The following is a 26777-nucleotide window of genomic DNA, read 5'->3' as shown; positions in this document are numbered from 1 at the left end:
AATGCTGCACTTCCTCAGAAACCAAAACACAGCGGATTCTTCAGAAAACTGCAAGGACTGAGGTGCCAGACTGTGGAGATTGTGAGACTAGAGTGTGTCGGATTAGAGAGGTACAGCTAATACCAAAGCTTCTCTTAAACATGGAGAGACTATTTTTAACTTTGGATGCTGTTAACTCAAATCATTTATACACAAGAACCCCAAAACTTGCTAAGGGCTCCTTGCAGATTTCTCGAGGGCCACTTTCTGGTTTTCAGGGACTATGTTTGGTTTTCAGGGGCTCCTTTCTCATTCTCACAGGGTCTTTGATTGGATGATGCAGGTGCATATTTGCATAACCTTCTGCACTTGTGGTAGTGCATGAGGTATTTGGACTCATGTAGAATCAGGGTTAGAAGAATTCAACAAAACATTGAATACTCAACGCTAAACATAAAAAAAACCCCACAACACACAGGAACTGACTTCCTAGACACCACTGTACTTAATTTTTCACAAAAACAGTATAAGTTAGCATTTAAAAATAAATAACTAATGCACAGTGTGTATTTGTCACTAACAAAATCCAACAGCCAGTTATTTTATCTATTATGTACAAGCATCATTTCCTCAGACACATATGTGTCTTGCCTAATACAAGTTATTTGGTTATAACAGAGATGCGGGATTCCAGTGTTGTTGCATGCTTCAAATGATTCCCGATTGGATAGACCTTTATACCATCAGGAAGCATGCTATGATACATGATATGGAGATGCATGTAGTGGACTGAGGCGGACAAGGTCAAAAGTCACATGATACCAGGTTATAGTCCAACACTATTTGAAATCACAAGTTTTTGGAGTGTAGCCTCTTCGTCTGGTGAGGTCAAGACTTCACCTGTCATGTGACTTCTGACCATGCTATGGTATAGTGATAGTTTAAAAGGCTTTGAAGTGTTCCACCAGTGACAAAGTGGACTCAATGGGCTGAATGGCCTACTCCTGTTGCTATGTTCCAAATGAATAGATTTCAATGAAGGCATAGTTTAGCCTTTATTCATGTCTTACATCACTGGAGGGTATTTATGTCTGATACAATAGCTTAAGGGATACGCCATTGCATAGCCAACCCAGGGGGTCAGAGTTTAAATTCCTCTGTGAGCAACTTAGGAAATTAAATTCTCTGAATCTGGCCATTTGTGGATTAGGGCCTGAATGAACCAAGAGCCAGGTGGAATATTATAAGGAAATCCAACTAATTTACCCCTATTCTTTCACACCTGGAACCTGCCTCCCACTCCTACTCTGGCTCATATGTGACTACAGCCCAACGCTGTGTTGTTGGATCCTGCTGTTTGGGGAGGAATTTACATCACCTTGCACAAGTTCCAGGAATGAATTTTTAATAACGTGGTAACCAAACCAATATAGATTGTTGAGTACAGATTTCAATAGATTCTAGATATTGAAAATATTAAGGGTTATGGGGACCTAACAGCAACCTGGCCTGAGGTAAATAACCAGCCATGATCTAGTTGAATGGCAGATGGGCTGAATGGCCAATTGCCACTCCTGTTTCCAATGTACCTATGCCCTTTTCAGATGCAGTCAGGTAGAACCACCCCATATTTATGGAGGGCATTTGAATATTGTGCTGTTTAGCTACAAAAGAAGATGTTGTGGATTATCTTGGAGGAATTTGCTCACTGGAGAGCAGCCTGGTCTGCACTTCCAGCTGTACCAGAATCGAGCAGCAGTGGTCCATACTAGGATTACAGGCTGTCTCCAAATAGAAGGATGAATCCCATACTTCTAGACAGTCTGGAATTTTAGGCAGACTGGCTGGCAGACTTACAACAGTGGAATACCATCACTGTAGATGATACAAATAAGATCTCAAAAATAATTGCAAATGAGGAGTTGAAAGAGAGGGAACAAGTTATTTCAGAAAGTAACAAGAAAAATGAATTAAGGGAAATGTGTAGGTGTAATGTAGGTCAATTCATGATGTACAGGGTAACCTATTAACATAGATAGAAGACCTCAATTTACCAAATCCCTGCTTTTTTTGGGATATCCATTCTCCTTTTGACTTGTTCTTGGCATGCTTGTTTTAACTCATTCCTGTCACAACTTTTACTCATTTTTGTCAGATACCTAACATCTTAACAACTGTTGCTCAGCAGCATTAGCAAGGTTTATGTTGAATTGAATTATAAATAAATCCACATTTAATTGTCCAACTCTTATGCAAAATCATACACGTTTTGTCTAACAGGGTGGGGGGAAATTGGTGGAAGTTATATTGAATAAAAGATGGAGGACTCCAGGTCTCAACTAAGGGACCGGGCTCATCAAAAGGTATATTTATGAATCAAGTAAATTGTTGAAATAAAAAAGGCGGCAATTCTCAGTCCCAGGCTAACTATTGCAGCTCGGCATTGAATAGTGTAGATCCCCATAGCACCAGCCTTTCACTGAAGAAAGTGAGAGACGTTAAAGGAGACATTCAAAGTGTGGGTGGACTAACCCAGGTGGAGGAGGATGGTGGTGGAGGATGGGGACTGTTCAGGCCTAATTTCCAGGAAGAAGCACAAAAGCCCTGAGACCATCCTGATGAGGATAGTCATGTAAAGAGATTGCATGCCCATGGTGAAAAGCCGGCAGCTGATGCCTGTGAACTGGAAATTCTGAAACTGATGTAAAGTATCAGAAGAATTGCAGATGTACATCAAGTCAGAGGTAAGAAGAAATAAGTTCCTTGGGGCAGAAGCAGGCAGAAACAGTGGGTCTGCTCAGGGAGTAATGATTGTAGATTTTGGGAAGGAAGTAGAGATGGGATGTGCAGGGTTGGGTGACTGAGAGCTGGAGAATCCCAGATAAGATGTGATTAGCATCATGGACAGAATAACCTGATGTTCGATGGTGGGGTGATGGTCCGGGAGGAGTGATAGAAGGAGGTATCTGAGAGCTGGCGCTCAGCCTCCATGCGGTTGGTAAACCTGACAGCAACAGCATGACCCATGTCGGAAGGCTTGATTACAGAGTCAGGGTTGGAGCTGACAACACAGGGTACAGTGAGTTCAGAGGGAGAACAGGGTTTTTAAGATTAATTCACGATTGAGAGCATCACTGGCTCGGCCAGCATTTATTACCCATCCCAGAGGAAGTTAGGAATAGCCCCCATCACTGTGGGTCTGGAGTCACATCTAGGCCAGACTGGGTAATGATGGCAGTTTCCTCCCCCAAAAGGGCATTACTGAACCAGGTGGCATTTCCTGACAATCGACAATGGATTCATGGTGTCATAACAATCTTAATTCCAGATTATTTTATTGAATTCGAATTCCACCATAGCAGGACTCAAACCCAGGTCCTTAGGACATTACCGGGATTAACAGTTTAACCATAGTCTCCCTTTCCTGTTTGAGTGGGTGGGGAGTGTTGGGGGGTTGGGGATGGGGAGGGCAATGTCACATGGACAGTTCTCAGTTCAGGTAAACAAGCCAGGTGGAGGGAGAATGGGTGAGTGGTTTGGCTGTTTTCCAGCATTCCCAATGGACTGGTTATCCCAAAAGCATGGAGAATTATTCAGGAGGAAAGGACAGAGACGGTGACTTTCCAAATGCCAAGTCTGTCAATATCACAAATCCCTTTTCATTGACACGGATTATTTAGAATCACAATCTAAAGCAGACTCGCTTCCTGTCGGAAAGGCCTGGGTTATTAATAACATCACACCTGACTTCTGCCACAGTAATGTTTATTTCTCTTTCACAGCCAGTGACCGGAGTGAACCTGAGGTCACCCGCTGCAAATCTGTGGGCTGGTAAAGTTTCAGGGAAAGAATTCCTGAAACTGCTAAGTGCAATGGGCCAGGGATAGTGGAGTTGTAATTTAACAACGATCAGATGCCTTGGGTTTGAGGTAGTGTGTCGTATTTGTTATGGTTAATTGCGACTAAACCACACCTTTTAGAGAAGAGACAGTCTTTCTGAGCAGGTTCAACTCGTTTGACCACAACCAAGAGGGGAACTGGCACGTCAAAAGAAGCTGATTAAACCACACTGCGTCAGAGGGGATTAGATCGAGTAGAGGGAGAGAGGCTGGAACAGTGGAAGGGTTTCAGAGCAGGAGTTCAGTGGAGATGAACCGTATATTTCGTGTTGTGTTGCTGTGCGCTGTGTGTGGCCTCGGCAGTTCAGGTAAAAGCAACCTCACTTTTTCTCTCACACAAAGTCTGGGTTCACGAGCAACACTTCTCCGGAGTGGGGCACAGGCGTTGGAGAAGACTCTGGAAGATCCCGGGCGCTTCTGCACTGCCTCGTGTGAAATCTCCGGTTTAGTGGAAAGAGTCTCTGGTTTTCTGTTTCTCAGGAGCGGTGATGTTGGGTCCTTGTAACCCCTCGCCGAGTTCTCTCCTAAAAGTTCGCGTTGACTTGAAAGCTGGGATGAGAACCTGTCGAAAATTCAGGTTAAGCTGGCGGAGAATGAAGTGTCTGTCGACCTTCCTTGTTTTTTTTTATGTCAGTACCGTGCTATATTTGAATTCTCTTGGCTCCTGGTTTGTGTCAGGTTTTAGTCATGTTGCTGCTGAGGGGGTACAGTGTCTTTGGAATTTGCCTGTGTGTGAGTGAATATAGAAACTGTGAGTATACTGTGTTCCAGAGTCAGCACAGCTTTCAGCTAAATCTTTGCTTCTGTAATGGTTACAATAATAACCAGAGTGACCAATAATAATTCGGTGTGAATGTAGTTTGTCTGGACAGCAATCCCGAACATCGAGTGGGTCCTGAAGGGGGAAAGCATTGAGATGGCTAGATTCTAGTTTACAAGTGGCGTCTGGCACTGTATTTGGGCAGTGAGCAACTCCACTGATTCCTTTACCGAGTCCAGTTTCCCTCGGGGAGAGGGATAATAGGATGATCCCGAGAGAGTGAAACAGGGGACTGGAATTCCCTTCTCAAGGATATTTGAAATTCACTTAATTACATCAACAGGAGATGAATTGTCCTTCTGGGGGAAACTGGTCATTTTTCTGGTCTGGTCTACATTTCCAAACGCACAGCCAAGTGCTGGCCTCGAACTGTGGCCTCGAAAACCCCTCAAGTGCATCAAAGAAAGTGGCTCACCTTCAGCTTTTCAACAGCAATCTGGGATGGCCATTATTCCCTATCCTTGCCACAATAGCCACACAAATGAGAATAAGACCTGGACTGACTGGAGAGAGAGAGCTGGAGGGATCTACACTATTCAATGCCGAGCTGCAATAGTTAGCCTGGGACTGAGAATTGCCGCCTTTTTTATTTCAACAATTTACTTGATTCATAAATATACCTTTTGATGAGCCCGGTCCCTTAGTTGAGACCTGGAGTCCTCCATCTTTTATTCAATATAACTTCCACCAATTTCCCCCCCAACCCTGTTAGTTAAAACGTGTATGATTTTGCATAAGAGTTGGACAATTAAATGTGGATTTATTTATAATTTAATTCAACATAAACCTTGCTAATGCTGCTGAGCAACAGTTTTTAAGATGTTAGGTATCTGACAAAAATGAGTAAAAGTTGTGACAGGAATGAGTTAAAACAAGCATGCCAAGAACAAGTCAAAAGGAGAATGGATATCCCCAAAAAACAGGGATTTGGTAAATCGAAGTATTAAAGAATGGTTTTATGTTATAAATTTGTTAACTATAGTAGGAATACACCTGCTGTGTGGGTATCTGCTTGTGGATGCTTTCCTGAAAGAAGGGAAAGGTATAAACTTGGCTTAAAATGCTATTATTTTTTCTTTTTAGGGCCCATTAGTTGGTTTCTCGAGCTGAACTCCGGTAGATTTTCTTTTATACGGAGACTACAATCATAGAATGTCGCTGCATAAAAGATCATTCAGCCGACTGAGTCAGCACTAGCTTGAAATCTTCTGTCCCTTCCCAACCTCGCCAATATCTGCAGTTTTTTCCCCTTAATTCTGATTTTATTTTAGTATGAATCCAAATCCTTTTATGAAAGTTCTGGAATCTGCTTCCACTGTTCTTCCTCTGCATTTCAGTTCATAATTTGGGTAAAATCCCATCTCACCCCTTATCAATTAGCATCAGGGTCCCCTGGTTTCTAACTCTTCTCACACTGGAAACATTTTTCATTATTTACTCATAACCTTGAACCTCCTGTTAACTCTTCCCAGACACCATCTCTGCTGTAAGGGGAAACAATCGCACACATTCTTATCTTCCACATAACTGAACTTGTTTGCCTTTGATATCAGTCTGGTCCAAAACCACTTCCTCAAAGCTACTTGGTGTTGAGATTTTGGAAATACGATGTGAAAGGTTAATGAAAAGAGTATCAACCCCATTTTCTGTATTTAAAAGGAAACTCCCATCAGAATACCATGTGGAAGTCCAATTCCCTCTATTAGTAGGTCAGTATGTGTGTTGAGGGTGTCTGTTAAGTTCGGTTGGCTGGATGGCTAGTTTGTGATGCAGAGCGATGCCAATATATGGGTACAATTCCCACACCAGCTGAGATTACCATGAAGGTAACTTTCTCAACCTCGTCCCTTGCTAGAGGCTTGGTGACCCTCTGGTTAAACCACACCAGTTGCCTCCCTCTAATGAGAGAAAGGAAAACAATTGGTGTGATTTATACCCAAACAGATACCTCTTAAATGTTGCAATTGTATCAGCCTCCACCACTTCCTCTGGCAGCTCATTCCATACACGCACCACCCACTACATGAAAAAGTTACCCCTTAGGCCTCTTTTATATCTTCCCCTCTCACCCTAAACGTGGACTTTCCCACCCTAGGGAAAAGACTTTGTCTATTTACCCTATCCACGCCCCTCATGATTTTATAAACCTCTATAAGGTCACTCCTCAGCCTCTGACGCTCCAGGGAAAACAGCCCCAGCCTATTCAACCTCTCCCTATAGCTCAAATCCTCCAACCCTGGCAACACCCTTGTAAATCTTTTCTGAATCCTTTCACAACATCTTTCTGATAGGAAGGAGACCAGAATTGCATGCAATATTCCAAAAGTGGCCTAACTAACATCCTGTACAGCTGCAACATGACCTCCCAACTCCTGTAGTCAATGCTCTGACCAATAAAGTAAAGCATACCAAAAGCCTTTTTCACTATCCTATCTACCTGAGACTCTACTTTCAAGGAGCTATGAACCTGCATTCCAAGGTTTCTTTGTTCAGCAACACTCCCTAGGGCCTTACCATTAAGTGTATAAGTCCTGCTAAGATTTGCTTTCCCAAAATGCAGCACCTCATATTTATTTAAACTCTAATTGCCACTCCTCAGCCCATTGGCCCATCTGAGCAAGAGCCTGTCGTACTCTGAGGTAACCTTCTTCGCTGTCCACTACACCTCCAATTTTGGTGTCATCTGCAAACTTACTAACTATACCTCTTATGCTCACATCCAATTCATTTATATAAATGATGAAAAGTAGTGGACCCAGCACTGATCGTTGTGGCACTCCACTGGTCACAGGCCTCCAGTCTGAAAAGCAACTCTCTACCATCAACTTCTGTCTTCTACCTTTGAGCCAGTTAAAAGGCTCTTCATACTCTTCAGGCCAGGAGATCAGTCAGTCTCTATTCCTCAGGCCCCACTCCCCAATGGAGATGAAAGAGGCCAGGCAGCAAGCTTTCTCTCTGTGTCTGTCAGAAGGTTTCCCGGTCAGGGAAGAAAGGAAATTCTTTTCCCTGTGGGTGACAATGAGCAGCCAGCTCGATTTGATGAAGGAAGCCTGGACACAGCCACCTGCAGCAGTTGGCATCCATGGATGGCTCAGGAGAAACTGTCTGCAATGTAGCCAGAGGGTGAATACTGTGCTGTGCCAGGCAATGGGCATCAGGCAATGTGACAGTGCTTCACTCCTGAGTATGAGTTAACATTGTGAATGTGGACAGGAAGTTGGGTATCAGGCTATGTCCTACCTACAATCACTGTACCCTCAGTGGTGTCACCTCTCTCTCATCCAGCATTCACATTTAAAGCATTGAAAGGAGCTACAACCCAGTGACTCGCTGACCTTTCTTTCCTTTTCTATATTCAGAAATACTTTTTTTTTACAGATATTTTTATTAGAAATTTAACATTTTAACAAATTTACAAAAATAAACAAAACTCTCAAGTACAAACATTAATATAAAAATAAATCTTAAATATACAATAATCAAAATTTAACAAAAGAAAAATACCAAAAGAGAAAAAACAAAACTCAATTAACTACTAATCTAACCTACAATTAGCTAGAGTGTATAATTGAGTCACTTACATCTTTCAAATAAGAGAAAATGAGAGAAAAAAAAGAGGTGGGGGGGAAAAAAACCCCCCGACGATTAACATAGAAGTTGGATATTAAAATACTTGCTCGGAATGTGTTAACATCATATATAACAAAACCCGTATTCGTATGGGATTCCTCTCCCAAGGGGCCCCGGACCAGCCATGTTTGTAATCTCAATTAAATAAAAGCCCTTGTTAGGATAGCCAAAATGTCTATGTAAAAGGGTTGCCATATTTTATAAAAAATAATTCGGTCTTTCGGTGCACCATATTTATAAGGAAGTCAAGGGGAATACATTCCATAATTAATCTGTGCCAATTTGAAACTCCAGGGGAGCCTTCAGCCACCCAGTTTACCAAAATATTTTTCCTTATATGGAAAGAGAGAACAGAAAATAATCTCTTCCTATTTGACATTCCAGGTGCACCACTTAACCGACTGATCAACCATAATCATCCGGGTAAATCTGAGACCCCCCGGGAGGGGAAACCCTATCTAAAACATCCCGAGCAAAGAGCATATAGAATTTACAAAAATAAAGGTTCTCTAATACACTCATAACAGTATGATAAAAAGGAAACTATTTCTAAGATGAGGAGGATTCAAATATAATACAGAGCTAGAGTTAACAGTGAGCACCCCCCCCACCCACACCTGAGTATATTTGGTAGTATCAATACCATATATAAACATATATAACTATAAAGTTACAACTTCAAAAAATTATAATTAAATATAATAATATCAAATAGCAAAGGAAAATAACCCCGCTCCCAGAGGCAAAAATAAAATAGAATAAGGTAACCACCTCTCCCCACCAACATTAACTATATTATATACATATATACACATACATGCATACACACATATATGTACATATACACATACACACATATAATAATAAAATTTTAAAAACCCTAAGGAGGGGGGAGAAAATCGTTAAATGGAGAGCAAATAAAGATTTCCCTCTCTCCCTCCCCCCCCCCAGATAATAATAAACAGCAAGATAGGAAAAAGAAAAAAAAAGGGGGGATATAAATCGGAGTGGGGGAAAGGCAAGCCAACATACATTATCTCTTACGATTTATTTAAGAGAGTCCAAAAATTCCTTAGCCTTTTCTGGAGATCTGAAAATATACCCGGATCCTTCGTGGTTAAAACATAGCGTCGCTGGGTAGCGTAAGGTGTATTGAATATTTAAGTCCCTTAAACACTTCTTCACCTCATCGAACGCCTTCCTCCTTCGAGCCAGAGCCGGGGAGAAGTCCTGAAATAACATGATCTTGGATCCTTTATAGATCATGGCTTTAGGATCTTTTCCAAGATTTCTAGAGGCATCTAGGAGTATCTGCCTCTCCCTATAGCTCTGCAGCCGGAACAGGACCGGGTGTGGGCGCTGGTTCAAGCCAGGCCCGCGTATTGCGACCCGGTAGGCCCATTCTACCCACACCTGGCCTGATCCAGCCTCCAGATCCAAAAATTGTGGCAACCACTGTTCCAGGAATGCTGTGAGCTGGCCTTTCTCTTCCCGTTTGGGAAGGCCCAGCAAACGAATATTTTTTCGGCGACCTCGATTATTGAGGTCGTCGATGTAATTCTCTAAGGTCCGGACTCGCTGCTCGAGAGTCCGGACCTGATCCGCGGCTGATTGAGCTGCAGTCTCCGAGGTCGCGGCCTTTAACTCTGCCCCTCCGACTCGGCACTCGAGTTCCTGGATGTCTCGGCCGTGCTTCTGCAGCTCGGCCGAGAGTGATTCCCAGCGATGTCGGGACTCTTCGATGAACGCATCGATCTTCGCATCCAGCTTGGTAATCATCTCCACAAGGTTCATTATTGTCGGTAAGTTCCCCGGGGCGGCTATGGACGCCTCAGCTGCAGCTGGAGAGGGTGGGGGAGGGGTTCCTGCTTGCTGAGAGCTGTGGGCTCTCCTCCCTTTAGTCATTTTTCTAAGAGATTAGATTATTTAAATTTAATACTAACACTGCCAAACAACTAATTATATTAAATAAAAGCTATTTTAGATGATTTGGTGAGTGTGGTGGGGGTGGGAGATCCACTTTGCCCAAGTCTTGGAAGGAGCACTGTAGACTCAGACTTGCTGAGTCGCCACCATCTTGAATTTCTCCAGAAACACTCTTATGTACGACTGCGCCTTCCCCCTCCATTCCAAATTGTTTTCACCTATTAACCATCAGCAGTTGATCACCCATGCTGTCCACTTGATTAACTTACGTGTAAAGCTCCTTTAGGGCAATGCAAATCATCAAGGGGAGGGGACTAAATGAAAGTGAAGTTGGAAGCAGGATACTAGCTTTTCAGAAGACCATAAGAGACAGGCTGAATGGCCTGATTCCACTCCTATCAAGGCCACTCCTCCATGCCATCATGTCTGTGTTTCTCAGTCCCTTTCTGGCTTCTCCCTGTAACCTTGATCCCTTTACCAATCAAGAGCCCATCTATCACTGTCTTAAATACACTCAATCACTTGGCCTCCACAACAATGAGTTCCACAGATGTATCACCTTGTGGTGGAAGAAAGTCTTCCTTATCTCTGTGTTCTAAAGGGTTGTCTCTTCATCACCTTTCTCAGGCTGTGTCCTCAGGTCCTAACCCCGTCTCCTAACCGAAATATCTTCTTCACATAGTGAAGAAGGCGCTTGGTATGCTTTCTTTTATTGGTCAAAGTATTGAGTACAGGAGTTGGGAGGTCATGTGGTGCCTGTACAGGACATTGGATAGTCCACTGTTGGAATATTGCGTGCAATTCTGGTCTCCTTCCTATCGGAAAGATGTTGTGAAACTTGAAAGGGTTCAGAAAAGATTTACAAGGATGTTGCCAGGGTTGGAGGATCTGAGCTACAGGGAGAGGCTGAACAGACTGGAGCGTTGGAGGCTGAGGGATGACCTTATAGAGGTTTACAAAATTGAGGGGCATGGATAAGGTAAATAGACAAGGTCTTTTCCCTGGAGTCCAGAACTAGAGGGCATAGGTTTTGGGTGAGAGGGGAAAGACATAAAAGACACCTACGGGGTAACTTTTTTACACAGAGGCTGGTATGTGTATGGAATGAGCTGCCAGAGGAAGTGGTGGAGGTTGGTACAATTACAACATTTAAGAGGCATTTGGATGGGTATATGAATAGGAAGGGTTTGGAGGGATATGGGCTGGGTGCTGGCAGGTGGGACTAGATTGGGTTGTGATATCTGGTCAGCATGGACGGGTTGGACTGAAGGGTCTGTTTCCATGCTGTACATCTCTATGACTCTATGACATCCATTCCACCACCTCCCACCCACCCCACACTGCTCCTCATATGACAAGCACTTCACCCCTAGGATTATTCTTGTAAGCCTCCTCTGAAACTGCAAGAGTGTTGTAGACTAGGCTGTAAAAGACTGTCAACTGAGGTTAGGCTTTGCTGTGGCTGTAGGCTCCAGGATGACTGGAAGGCTGGATCTCAGAAGGTTCCTGGCTTATTAAGGGTATCCATGGCAGGAACATGACATCCTTAATGTAACTGCAGGATGGGGAGGGGTACAGATTACTGGACCCGCTGAAGTGGCTGCTTTCTCTCTTTGAGGAGGGAGTAAGGAGTTGGTCGGAGTCAATATTAGTAGCCTCACCGGCTTTCTCAGAAGTCCCGACGTTTCTAACAACAATTCAAGGTGTTTCAGGTCAGCGCCTTTCACCAGAGCTGCCTTGAAGATGTGAATGATTGAAGTTCTGCCGGCGTCCTGCAATTTTATGACTCTTTACCTACCAAGCATTGTGAAAGCATCAGTCGGCAAACCAGAAGCCTACAGCTCCTGAAGTTTTAAGTTCATGTGTTAATTACCAAACAGAAATTAGGCTACAATATCACAATTTTATTACCTGTGTTGGCCAATGCAGAATGACTCTTACTGGGTATAGCTGTTATAACAAAGTCCTGTCCCATTGTACTGCTGGCATAAGTATTCATTTTCACATATCATTGGCAATCCATTTGGCTTTCAGTTTTCAGCAGACTGCCCTGCAGAATCACATTCTGCAAACAGTAAAAGTCCTGGAATCCTTTTTGAAACCATTAAGAAAAGTTAATCTTATTTGGCCAGTGTATATCAGTGATTATTAGCCTCATTTGGAATCAATTGTTTTGACCAGCTGGATTTTTGGAGGAATGTGCATTCTGCACAAATGGGAATGTGCTGTGATTCATGGGGAGAAAAAGATGAAATTGGTTCCTTTACTGAAACATCATAGCCTGGTCAATGTGTTTTCATTCTTTGACATGAAGTGCCGATGTAACTTCTCTGCTTGGCAGCACGGTGGCTTAGTGGTTAGCACTGTTGCCTCACAGTGCCAGGGACCTGGGTTCGCTTCCCACAACTGTCTGTGTAGAGTTTGCATATTCTCCCTGTGTCTGTGTGGGTTTCCTCCAGTTTCCTCCCACAATCCAAAGATGTGCAGGTCAGGTGAATTGGCCATGCTAAATTGCCCAAAGTGTTAGGTGCATTAGTCAGGGGTAAATATAGGGTAGGGGTCTGGATGGATTACTCTTCAGAGGGTCAGTATGGACTTGTTGGGCTGAAGGGCCTGTTTCCATACTGTAGGGAATCTAATCAAATTGTTTGTGTCCTGCCAAATAGCCAGTCAGCATCTTCCATTTTATATCTCAGTAATTACGTACTGGATCAAGAAGGATTTATTTGATTTTTTAAAATCATATCAATCCCATTTGGTTTGTGGGGAACATATGACTGCTAAATCATATAATTGGGTTGTTTGTGCTTTGTTGTGTAATGATGTACAGTACAGGAACACTGCCCTGACTCTCTCATTCAGGCAAGTTATTTGGGTGGAACTGAGAAATAAGAAAGGGATGATCATCTTATTTGGATTGTATTCTAGACCCCCTAATAGCCAGTGGGAAATTTTGAAAAACAAATTTAAGGAGATTTCAGTTTTCTGTGAGAATAATATTGTAGTTATGGTAGGGGATTTAAACTTTCCAAACATATACTGGGACCGCCATAGTGTTAAGGGTTTAGATGGAGAGGACATTAAGTGTGTACAAGATAGTTTTCTGATTCAGTCTGTGGATGTACCTACTAGAGAAGGTGTAAAACTTGACCTACTCTTGGGGAATAAGACAGAGCAGGTGACTGAGGTGTCAGTGGGGGAGCACTTTGGGGCCAGCAACCATAATTCTATTAGTTTTAAAGTAGTGATGGAAAAGAATAAACCATATCTAATAGTTGAAGTTCTAAATTGGAGAAAGGTGAATTTTGACGGTATTAGGCAAGAACTGTAGAAAGCTGATTGGAGGCAAATTTTTGCAGGTAAAGGGACGGCTGGAAAATGGGAAGCCTTCAGAAATGAGGTAACGAGAGTGTAGAGACAGTATATTCCTGTTAGGGTGAAAGGGAAGGCTGATAGGTGTAGAGAATGCTGGATGACTAGAGGTATTGAGGGTTTGGTTGAGAAGAAGGAAGCATATGTCAGGTATATGCAGGATAGATCAAGTGAATCCTTAGAGTATAAAGGCAGTAGGGATATACTTAGGAGAGAAATTAGGAGTGCAAAAAGGGGACATGAGATAGCTTTGACAAATAGGGTTAAGGAGAATCCAAGAGGTTTTTACAAATACATTAAGGACAGCAGGGTAACTAGGGAGAGAATAGGGCCCCTCAAAGATCAGCAAGACGGCCTTTGTGTGGAGCTGCAGGAGATGGGGGAACTACTAAATGAGTATTTTGCATCAGTATTTACTGTGGAAAAGAATATGGAAGATATAGAATGTAGGGAAATACATGCTGACATCTTGAAAAATGTCCATTTTACAGGGGAGGAAGTGCTGGATGTCTTGAAATGCATAAAAGTGGATAAATCCCCCAGAACCTGATCAGGTGTACCCGAGAACTCTGTGGGAAGCTAGGGAAGTGATTGCTGGGCCCCATGCTGAGATAATTGTATCATTGATAGTCACAGGTGAGGTGCCGGAAGACTGGAGGTTGGCTAACTTGGTAGCATTATATAAGATAGTAAGGACAAGCCAGGGAACTATAGACCAGTGAGTGTGATGTCACTGGTGGTAAGTTGTTGGAGGGAATCCTAAGGGACAGGATTTACACGCATTTGGAAAGGCAAGGACTGATTAGGGATAGTCAGCATGGCTTTGTGCGTGAGAAATCATGTCTCACAAACTTGCCTGAGTTTTTTGAAGTAACAAAGAGGATTGATGAGGGTGGAGCAGTGGATGTGATCTATATGGACTTCAGTAAGGCATTTGACAAGGTTCAAAAAAAGATTTTACAAGGATGCTGCCAGGGTTGGAGGATTTGAACTAAAGGGAGAGGCTCTATAGGTTGGGGCTGTTTTCCCTGCAATGCGGAAGGCTGAGGGGTGATCTTTGAGATGTATAAAATCACGAGGGGCAAGGATAGGATAAATAGACAAGGTCTTTTCCCTGGGGTGGGGGAGTCCAGAACTAGAGAGCACAGGTTTAGGGTGAGAGGGGAAAGATGATAAAAGGGACCTGAGGGTGGTGCGTGTATAGAATGAGCTGCCAGAGGAAGTGGTGGCGGCTGGAGCAATTGCAACATTTAAAAGGCGTTTGGATGGGTATATGAATAGGAAGGGTTTAGAGGGATACAGGCCGAGTGCTGGCAAATGGGACTGGATTGGGTTGGGATATCTGGTCAGCATGGACAGGTTGGACTGAAGGATTTATTTCCATGCTGTATATCTCTGACTTACAGAATGTGTTTATTTGACAGAAATTGCTGTGTATTCATTCTTTTTTTCTCTTTGCAGTTCCAACAGCAATCTCTTATGTCCCTGAAATTGTGTCAAATACTGTACTAGGGCGAATCACACAAACAACTGTTGCACTTGAACAGCCACTCTGTGTGTTTAACAGTTCAGACACAGGTTGTGTGATATGTGATGTTTGGCTGCTCGTGGCTAATGCATCTGGTGAGTATCTTTGTTATGTGTGAAGTGCTACTTCCTCTAAAGTGACCGTACAACTTCCTGTCCGGTTAAGGTGCCTGGTGAGACTAATGCATTGGTTCTGGAATTTATATACAGTACTTTATGGCTGATGAAAATTAATTCTGGGCAGAAAGGTGGCGCAGTGGTTAGCACTGCTGCCTCACAGTACCAAGGGACCTGGGTTCAATTCCACCCTCTGGTGACAGTCTATATGGTGTTTGCATGTTCTTCCAATGTCTGTGTGTGTTTCCTGCGTGTGCTCTGGTTTCCTCCCTCAGTCATTAAAGTGGATGGGCAAGGTTTACACTTAAGTGGTGATTTTTGTTTAAAACTTTGACAGGTTTTATGCATTGCTGGCCAGCTACTGGGGGGAGGGAAGAAGGATGAATTGTGTTCTGGAGAGAGTAAGGACTGGTGATATCAGTGATGGGCAATGTTGGAAAATTGGACATAAATCAAATCAATACCTTGGGCCTATTGATAACAAAGTTTAAAACATTACAGTCAACCCTCCCTCCCTCCCTTCCTCCCCCTACATACACTTGAGCAACTTCTCTAAATATTGTTCATCTCAACTATTCCCCGTGGTAAGATATATTTCTGTAAGTTTTTTCTGTCTTATTAATGACTTTTTGTAAAGACATTCCCAAGTTTTGAACTCTCATGTAGAAGCAGTGTGAAGTATCTACATTGCACTAACTTCCCAAGGCTCCTTCAACCATACCTTTTCATCCTGTGGCCTTTTACCATCAGAAGGACAAATGCAGCAGATACATCACTTGTAGGTACCCCTCCGAGCCATTCACCACCCTGACTTGGAAATAGTTTGGCTATTCCTTCAGCGTTGCTGGGTCAAATTCCTGGAAATCCCTCCCTTATAGCACGATTGGTGTACCTAAACCACACCAACTGCAGTGCTTCAAGAAGGCAGCTCACCATCACCTCAAGGACAACCAGGATGAGCAACTTTTTTTTTCACCTGAAGACACTTTATTTGCAGAATTTATAAAATTGCATGTCTGTTCAAAATTGACATTGCACAAAATCTGTTTCTTCTAATATTGTGTGTCATTATAATTACAGTCAATGTTTACATGTGTAAAGTACAAACCAAGGGTTTGGATCTAGATGTATTGTTGGTTGAAAGGTTTTTGACAGTGATGTTGCCTTATTGCTCCATTGTTTGTGGCTGTCACAAACTTTAGAACATCCACCGGTGCTGGAGAGTAGGCAATACATACTGGCCCAGCCAACAGAGACCAAACCTGGAGAGAGAATTGGAAACAGAAATGGAAAGATATCTTGTCTAACCTATCAAACCTCTTTAAGGACACCCTTCAACCTTCTCTTTAAAAGAAAATAACCTGTGCTTGTTTAGCCATTACAGAGGGCATCATGGTGGCTCAGTGGTTGGCACTGCTGCCTCATGGCTCCAGGGACCCAGGTTGTATTCCAGCATTGGGCGACTGTGCAAACTCCACACAGACATTCTCCCCGTGTCTGCATGGGTTTCCGCCCTGGTGCTCCGGTGTCCAATGACGTGCAGGTTAGGGTGGATTGGCCATGCTAAACTGCACATAATGCCCAGGGATGGTAGGCTAGGTGGATTAGTTATGAGAAGTGTAAGGTTGTAGGGAGGTGGGTCTGCGTGGGATGCTGTTTGGAGGGTCAGTGTAGACTCAATGGACTGAACGGCCTGATTCTGCACTGGAGGGGATTCTATGATGGTCTGACCTCTCAGTTCTTGTATCAGTTTTGTAAATCTTTAAACACTTTGTCAAAATTAATGCTTTTTCCTTAACTTCTCTGTGAGCATCCTTGCAAATCTCTTTAGCATTTGTCCCAGTGTTGCAACATCTGTTTTGTGACTCTGTAGATTGAAGCTGTTCAGTTTGGTATAATTGGGTATAGTTTAAGTGGCCTGCTTTTTAATTCTACTGCTCTAGAAGTAAATCTGTGATTGGTCTGCATCATGGATTGATTTACAATTTTGTTCCTTTCCAATCCAGGAGTTGAAAGATTTAACAGTATCAAAAATGAGAATGTGGATCCTTCAACTTTGACCTTCCAAGATGCTTTCTCTGGATCAAATGGTTTTTACCTCACTGTTAAAACAAAAAGAAATGTTTATTCTTGTCCATCAACTGTTGTGCCTGGCCAGATCTTAACTTTGCGAGTTGGGGCAGAAGTACCCTGTACCACTCCGAATTGCAATGCACCTTTACCTACTGGTGGAACATTCCGGTAAGTCAAATCAGAAGTCACTTTTTTTGTTTTATTTTTATTGGCATTCACTACAGTCAATCAATATGTTATATGTTAATCATAATTTGGAGATGCCGGTGTTGGACAGGGGTGTACAAAGTTAAAAAATCACACAACACCAGGTTATGGTCCAACAGGTTTAATTGGAAGCACTAGCTTTCAGAGCGCTGCTCCTTCATCAGGTGATTGTGGAGGACAAAATTGTAAGGCACAGAATTTAAATACAAAATTTACAGTGTGATGTAACTGAAGTTATACATTGAAAAATACCTGGATTGTCTGTTGTAACCAATTGTTACAGCTAACCTGAGAATGCAACTTTTTAAAAAAAAAAGGTTTTGTGATTTACTCATGAAAGAAGTGAAACTAGCAAGGTATTCGAACAGATGAAAGACTCAACAGACAAGGTATTTTTCGATGTATAATTTTAGTTACATCACACTGTAAATTTTTGTTATAAATTCTGTGCCTTACAATTTTGTCCTCCACAATCACCTGATGAAGGTGCAGCGCTCCGAAAGCTAATGCTTCGAATTAAACCTGTTGGACTATAACCTGGTGTTGTGTGATTTTTAACTTTGTCAATCAAGTTGGCACAGAAGCACATTCAGACAGCATTTTCTTTACTCTTACTTGGGATGTGGTGTTGTTGGCTGAGCCAGCATTTATTGACCATCCCTAAAATAGATACAGAAAGAAACCTTTTAATTATGGATTCTCATCACTGAGGATGTCCTGAAATGCTTTGCAAACAATGCAGTCCTTCTGAAATATGGGTCAGAAGTTTCTGATCTGTTGGCGATAGACTACCAGGAGGGAAAGCTGGCAAAATGGCAAGAAAAGACAGTGGGAAGCTGCTTGAGTATTCCTGCTGCCTTGCCATCTTGTGCAATGTTTGACATGTAATGAGCCTGCTAAATATTGACTAATTAAAACTAATGAATAGCATCCAGTATTAGCAGAGACCGGATTTTTAGGCAATTACAACTTTGAACAGTTATGTCATGTAATGTAGTTTAATAAATTCTGTGAATGAAGTGTTTTTACAGAAAGAGAAATGTGATCCACCCGACTGCAGTGGAATTTGTTTCTGTGCACCAAAAGATTAGCCTCTGGATGACTATTTCAGTAACATTACCATGACGGCACACCTCCCCCAGGTAGTCGACTTTTTGAAACCAGTATTTTTTTGAGTTAAAAATCACACAACGCCAGGTTATAGTCCAACAGGTTTAATTGGAAGCATTAGCTTTCGGAGAGACCATTCTTTCATCCGGTGGTTGTGTCACAGCTACCTGATGAAGGAGCAGTGCTTCCATAGAAACCCGTTGGACTATAACCTTGTGTTGTGATTTTTAACTTTGTACGCCCCAGTTGAACACTGGCACCTCCACATCAGTATTTTTGAGAGATTGCACAAGGTGAGGGATATGGATTAAGTCGCTGATATATTCAGTTCAAGGATTCCAATTTCTTTCAACAGCTTTTCTCATGAGAATAAAAGTTATCTTCTAAAGGCTGACCTTTTTTTGTTGTTGGTTTAGAATGAAGTACGTTTTGATTAATCCTGATACCACCAACGCACCCAATATTGTTGCAGAAACTGAATTTACAGCCGAGATCATGCTGAAAAGTGGTGAGTATTGCTGTTGTTGTAAAAGGAGAAAGTGGGGACTGCAGATGCTGGAGATCAGAGCTGAAAATGTGTTGCTGGAAAAGCGCAGCAGGTCAGGCAGCAACCAAGGAACAGGAGAGTCGACGTTTCGGGCATGAGCCCTTCTTCAGGGGCTTGCTGTAAAAGGCCAAGAATCATTCTCTTTGTAAACAAGAACTTGTGGGGCAGTGGAGGATAAAGTCAGTGGGATCATGCATCTACAGACACCAAGGTTGCCTCCTCTGGGTAGAGACCTTTCCTGAGCTTGTACCACATGAAGCCTGGCTTTACACATATGTTTCTTTAAGATTAGATTTCCTGGGATATTGCAGGATGTTAAGTGAGTCAAGAGAGGAAAGTGAGAATTAGAGGTGGGGGGGGTGTTATTCATATGGGAGTGAACAGGATTGAAGAGGTCGGATGAAATTTAATTCCACCAGTAACTAATAATAACAATATTGAACTGATAACTAAAAGTAACAATGCTATCCCTCGCAATCAACAATAATACAATAACTTAGTCTATGTGAATTCATAGGCATAGCATAACCTTCCAAAATCATACATCCAATTTGTACTCGCTTTGCAAAGCCAAACAGAATTTGTTTCCAGCACTTGAGGTGTTTCTAGCCTGCCTGGCTGTCCACTTCTAACAATCCAGGCCTCGCTCCCTATCTCTGAGTTGATCTCTGTTCTGACTCCATACAGCTACACTGGCCAACAGAACTAGTGAGCCACAGTCTGCATCATAGTGAGGTAGTCTAGGGTGGGTATCAAAAGTAGGCCCTAGGAATCCTGGTCACCTATCAAGATTCTGAAGCAGTTCCTATCAATTGGAGGTTTGCTAAATACCCCAGTATTTTAAAAAAGGAAATAGAGAAAAAAACAGGGAATTATAGACCAGTGAGTACCTCCTTCATCAGCAGGAGTAAGAACTTTTCTACAGTCCATTTATAGAATCTTTTATAACAGAGCACTTGCAAAACAGTGACAGGATCGAACAGAGTCAGCCTGGATTTGCAAAAGGGGGATCATGCCTAATAGAATTTGAGGATGTAACATCCACTACCAACACTCAGTTGCTTCAAGATGCAATGGGAAATTCACCAAGCACTTTCCAAACCCACAACCACTTCATTCTAGAAGGACAGGGGCAGTAGATACATAGGAGCACCACCATCATCAAGATCCCCTCCAAGCCACTTACTATCCTGACTTAGTTGTTCCTCCACTATTGCTAAGTCAAAATCCTGGAACTCCCTCCCTGAGGGCATTGTGGGTCATCCCACAGCAGGTGGACTGCAGCAGTACAAGAAGGCACCATTTTCTGAAGGGCAACTAAGGATGGACAAGAAATGCTGTACTTTTGGACAGCTTTCGATAAGGTCCTACATAAAAGATTAGTATGATAAATTAAAGCACATAGGATTGAGGGGTGGTGTACTGAAATAGATAGAGAAAGGCAGGCAACATTAGGAATAAGTGAGCCTGAGTGACAGTGTGGCTAGTGGGGTGTAGCAGGGGTTGGTACCAGGATCCCAGTTATGATTTAGATGAGAGAATTTAAATATAATATCTCCACATTTGCAGATGACACAAATTTGCATAGGAGGGTGAGCTGTGGGAGAATGCAGTGTGATTTGGAGATTTGAGTGTGCAGATACATGGCAGATGCAGTATAATGTGGGTAAAGGAAAGGTAATAAAAACAAACAGGAAGATAGCTTATTATCTGAATGGTGATAGATTGCACCTTCCCCTTTCCCAATGAGATCTTGCTGTCCTTGTACACCAGTCCCTGAAAATAAACGTATAGGCTTAGCAGGTGGTAAACAGTATGTTGGCCTTCATGATGACAGGATTTGAGACCAGGAGCAGGAATGTCCTGCTACAGTTGTACAGTGGCTTGGTGAGACCACACAGGGGCTTGGTGAGACCACACCTGCAATATTGTGTGCAGTTTTGGGCTCCTTTACTGGAGAAAGATGTTCTGGCTACGGAGGGAGTACAACAAAGATTTATCAGAGCTTGGCCTTAATGAAGTGTTTTCAAAACAAATAAAAGATAACCTGTAACGTTGAAGGAGGAGGCCATTTGATCCATTGTGCTGGTGACGTCTCCTCTAACCCTCTTCCTTCTCCAGAAATATTTCTACCTGTGGTCCTCCTTTCAAAAGATTCACCCTGTTGTTTTTAATCTCCAACTCCATAATCATTTGTTTGGTAGGCCATTTAAAAAATGGCTAAAAAGAAGCTTAATTTTCTGTGAAGGATACAAAAGGAACAATTTGGGAACATTTGAAAATCCGTAATAGAGAAAGAAAAGATCCGTTAGCATTTGGGAAAACTGCTGGAGGAAGACCGTTTTTGGTCTTGAATCTGTTTGCTGGGTGTTTCCTGAATTCCTTGGTGTTTGTTTGACTGCAGTTGGAATCCCAGTGGTGTGCGTTTTGAACGGTTTTCTTGTCCCTTTTTTCCTTCCAGCTACAGATCCCAATACTATCGTCCCGTTCTCACGTCGCACTGGTGGAATGGTTGTCATAACAACAATACTCTCCATTCTGCTCTTCCTGCTGTTGGCAATGTTTGTGGCCATGCTCGCCATGGTCTGGTAAGTAACTTGCCTCTGGGGTTCTGGCCTTACCTGGTGATGGGCTGGGTTGTCAGCTAAGGATTGCTGGATAATAGAATCATGTGTGGAAGCCCGGTTGTTTATTTTACCAGGAATGGGCCATTCAGCCCTTTTGAGACTGTTCCTTCATTCATCACGATCACGGCTGATCATCAAGCTCTGTATCCTGATCCCACCCTCTCCCCATATCCCTTGATCCCTTTAGCCATGAGCGCTCTCTCAACCTTTCTCTTGGAAACAGATATTATGGCCTCAACCACTTTCTGTGGTGGTGAATTCCACAGGCTCACCATCAATGGAAGACAATATTTCTCCTCATCTCAGTCCTAATAGATGTACACCTTTTATCATAAAGTAGTACATCCTTCCTACATCTAACCTGTCCAGTCCTGTTAGAGTTTATAGGTGTCTGAGGTTTTGTACTCTCCACACCCCCCACCCCAATTCTTCTGGGTGAGTCAATTGAAAAAACGTAGACACCGGAAACAATAACTTCAACCGTTTTCTTTCGGTCCCATACAAAGCCAAGCTGCACACTGTATTGAACAGTTTTCACAATCTTTAGCCTATGGGGTCTGTTAACATGTGCAGTAGCAACAACAGAACTTTTAACCTACAGAGACCAGAAGATCTCAGCTCCATCCCACTGCTCTGAGTTAATATACTGGTGGATTCTGCTGTGAAATGCTTTCCTTCTTGCTGCTATGCAAGGGAGAGGGAAAACAAAATGAAGTATTCTGCTCATGGTTGCTATTTTGGTGGTCAATGTATAACTGTTAAAGAGGACATAGGTACCATGGCTGCAATGACTCCCAATAGAACTCGTGATTACTCTTGACCCCCATTCGTAGGGTAATGAGATTTCCAACACTGAGTTAGTAGCTTCAGCATGCTTGGGAATATTAGTAAGAAACTTTAACCACAAGTGTTTTCTGAAATGCTTGACTGGTTGTGTCAGTTATTTATTGATTTCTTGCAATAGATTTGTGGGGAATTCAATGTATCAAAGTAAATTAATACTCTTCCTTTTCTTCCTTTTTCCTTGCAGTTGCAAAAAATCCATGTCGTCTGACTTCCCTGAACATCTCACCAGGTTTGACTCCCTCCGACGGTACAACACTCACAGCTTGCAGAAAAACCCAGGTGTCGTTTCTCCAAAGGGCATGTGAAGCAGTCTCTATGGTCCAACCACAGACTGTCTGTACGAACAGAAATCTAGCAGCCTCATTCCTCCTTGTCAATCTCTCCAACTACCCAATTTCACAATTACAGTGGAACACTCATGTAACTATGATGGTGTTTGGAATGATGAAGTGTCTTTACGCTGATGATTCAAATGTTGAGTGTGAAATCCTTAAAGTTAATGTTTTCTCTTTTTTTTTCATAGTGCCAGTGTTCATTCTGAATATCAGTGCAATATAAAATATTGATAAAATCAAATAAATTTTGTTGAAGATTTTTGTCTTGCACTCAACAGAACATATGCAAGAATAACAACAAAGCCAAGAGGGACAACAATTTTATACTGTCTGAGAAGACTCTGGTAGAAGCTTTAGCATGGAGAGTTACCGGTTAGATGATGACTGACAGTTAACTGCCAAGTTTTAAATTTAAATCATGCATTGATTCTGATTGCCTTGGGAATGAATCAAATTATGTTTTAGGATTGCAAGACAAAAAACTTCAATGAAATATCTTTTGGTAATATTTTACTGAACAAAAACAACTATTTGCAATATGAAGTATTAGAAAATCTTTATCTTTGCAGTGGAGGAGTAATTGTTTGAGCCCTTCTTCCAATCCCACTCCACGCCTAGCTGCTGTTTTGGCTTCCAGGGCACTGTTTGAATTATTACCCCAAAGGAATACAAGGTTGTGATAGCAGATTCTGATTCCCGCCATTGTTTCAATTAGAAGCTAAAACATTCACAAATTCAAAAGATTAGAGTTGGAAACTTTTCTTTCTGTTCTTCCCATAGCATTTTGCACTTTTCCACCAAGAAAGGGAGGAAGGGGCATTAAAGATGCTGTCCAAATTTTATCCTTCCAGCATATCTGAGATGTTGGTTTTCCTAGGAATAAGGCTTGTAGCTGAGTCCAAATGGCAGTTACTGACTTATGAGAAATACTTTCACTACTTTGAGAGCCTGAAGCCCAGGTAAAGGCCCCTTTGTGTCTGGGTCATTGTGCTATGGTGAGAATTTGATGCAGATGGTTTTACCTTGATGTCTTGTGGATTAAGAACACATTCTACCCCATGGGTCAAGCATTTCCTCCTCTGTTGCTGCCCTGGTTTCTCTGTCATCATTCCATCTTTTGCGTATTATGATTCTTTTTCCATTTGAAATATTTCTTGCATGGTAATGTCTTTTAGCTTTTTTTAAAAAAAAAAACATATGCTGCTAGATCAATTAAATGTTCCCGATGCAGAACTTCACAGAACAGGAGTGCATATATGAGTTTGAGATGGGAAATCCAGTTGGTTATGCTTGATCTCCACACCCCATTCCAGTCGTGTGTAACTCTGCTGTAGAAAACTATTTAATAGTTTTAAATTTGGTTGAAAAAGTTAGATGTTGAGGGTGTCCTCCTGTTTTCCAATACTTTGAAACAGAGTTCCCAGAGGAAGTGGTAGATGTGGTACAGGTGAGTAGGAAAAGTTTTCTAGAGGGGTGTGGGAGTAGCTTAGTTTGGGAAATTTCGTCAGCATGGACGAGTTGGACTGAAGGCTCTGTTTCCATGCTGTGTGAGTCTAAGTCTCAACCTGAAAGGCTTGGAACATAAACATCTTTGCATCTGAAACCAAAATCTAGGATCCAATTAGTTTAGTAGAGATTTACTTTAAGATTCAAGGAGTTTGGCAGCCAATTGTATATGTTCTGTCGAAAGCAAAATTTTATTCCTCACTTAATCCTTCCATTTTAAACGTGATCTCTGACCCTTTGCTTTAATGCTCTTAACTGTGAATACATTTGATCTTCACATGTTTAGGGCATTGGCACAATATTAGCAGGATAGCATAGGCACTGAATTTTGATGACATCAGGAGTTCTCATTATTATAATTTTATGTATAAATTCAATTGAATAGCCAAAGAGCTCTGTATATAACACACCCAGCTTTACACTCCTACTGTGTTTAAGAATTTCCCTGATACTTGAGAAGGGACCTTGGTGTTGTCCCACAAACTGCCACACTCAGACTTTCCCACAAGGTACGTTCAGTCAGTGATGCCTCCCAAAGCAGGTAGCCAGCTCAGATAATCTCCACCCCAACAGCAAGGGGACAAGTGAAGGCTGTTGTGTCACTGTTACTGATTTGACATGGAGGTCAAGGAGAAAACAGTCCCCTACCCTAACTCCAGAGTCAACAGACTGGAATACAGTGTGAGAGAAAATTCATTCAATATATGAAGCAAAATAATGCCTTTATAGTGAATGACCTTTGAGGGTTTATCCAAAATTCTTTGGAAAAGGACTCCCTTTAGGAATGGTCATGAATAGCATTGATAAACTAACATTATCCTTTAAAATAAATTACAAATAAAACCCTACCAACATTAGAAAACGGACCAAGTTTGCAACTGTTTACTGCCTTGTCATGATGAAGAATTACTACAGATGAACAGCAATTAAAACAACAGGTGGGGTGAGTTGGGTGGGGTACACAAGAGTTGGGGTACCAACATTTTTGGTGTTTGGAGTTATCACATCAGTTCTAGAAAGCCCTTTGACCCCACTTTACTTTGAATCTCATTTGAAAGCAGAAACTGAGAAACTGTATCATAGGGTTCAGTGACTTTTGGATACACTTAAAATTAATGTGTCAAAGAAGCCCACACAATACACCCCCAGCAGAAAAGACTGATGTTGGATAGACTGAGCTGTCCATAGAACTGCCTTGTTTTAAAATATCTTATTTCTTTATAATAATATTGTATCTATTACTTTTATATATTGTTATATTATTGAAAACCTTTTGACCAATCTGAATATTGTGGGGAATATGTAAGTTTGTTCTGAATACAAAATGATTAAACACGAAAACTGTTCACTTGTGAATTTATGTTGTAACCATAGCTCAGTAGGTGGGGGGTAAACTCTAACAATTTTTGTTTTTGTTTAACAAACTGTGCTCTCTCAAGAGAGGAATAAGAATTTTTATCTCTTATCTTGGACGTTCCAGGCTCCAGTTCTTGTCTGGATCTGAAGGGGATAAAGCTGTCAATTCCAAATGGAAATATTCCTGGAGGTATTGGGAGGTATTTCCTGTCTCCAAGCACCCCTGTTGCCCGACTCGTGTCATGAGTTATTTAATGTGCCTATTCTTATGGCTCATAGTGCCATGTGAATCAGACAATGACCAGGCTGTTTATTATCTGACTAATCTTTGACACTCAGCAATTTTGGGGTTTACCATGAAAGTCTTCAAAGAACATTATTTTATATAGCCCCTCTGATTTTCTCTCCACAATTGTTCACTGCAGTATCCAAGGTAAGTAATTCCTAAAAACTGGCAGGTTGGTCGGGTTTTGCTATTGGGATTGGGAATTGCTTGTCTGTCATAGTTTTGTTTTAAATTTCTGATTGTATTCATCGGTTTGAATGGTCCCAAAATAGAGCAAAGTTATTCCATTCTCTCAAGATCAGCATGAAGGGAAAATAATGCCTTAAAGGAACGTGACAATACATATCGCGAGTAAAATAATAATTCCATTGTGTGGGAGTTTTCAACTGGGTAAATAAAAATTCTTTGGTGCGGGAATGCAGAAGCAAAGGAAGTAATAACATTAGTGCTGAGTCATTAAGGAAGGAATCAGAAAATATTTTTTCACACAATATTTAAAAGATTGCAGGATATGGAACTAGTGAGTAAACATAAAAGAGATTCATGATCTAATGAGTAACATGGGACCAGGAATATGCTGCTTTTAAGCCCTGATCTCCGTTCCACTATTTAGA

The 26777-nt window shown here is 41.9% G+C and overlaps 1 protein-coding gene across 1 annotated transcript; it reads left to right on the top strand.

Annotated features, from left to right (window-relative positions):
• Nucleotides 1-4009: 4009 nt before the first annotated feature.
• On the top strand, nt 4010-25862 carry upk3b (uroplakin 3b). The gene is made up of 6 exons (XM_060848233.1): nt 4010-4186; nt 15088-15249; nt 17277-17511; nt 19077-19168; nt 21669-21795; nt 22865-25862. Exons 1-6 carry the CDS (start codon nt 4129-4131, stop codon nt 22983-22985), a joined length of 795 nt encoding a protein of 264 aa, XP_060704216.1. The 5' UTR covers nt 4010-4128; the 3' UTR covers nt 22986-25862.
• The last annotated feature ends 915 nt before the right edge of the window (nt 25863-26777 follow it).

Source organism: Hemiscyllium ocellatum, chromosome 31 (genome assembly GCF_020745735.1).
Source record: "Hemiscyllium ocellatum isolate sHemOce1 chromosome 31, sHemOce1.pat.X.cur, whole genome shotgun sequence".
Taxonomy (NCBI): Eukaryota; Metazoa; Chordata; class Chondrichthyes; order Orectolobiformes; family Hemiscylliidae; genus Hemiscyllium; species Hemiscyllium ocellatum.
The sequence above is the reverse complement of the archived record's forward strand: the minus strand, read 5'-3'. Positions and strand labels throughout refer to the sequence as shown.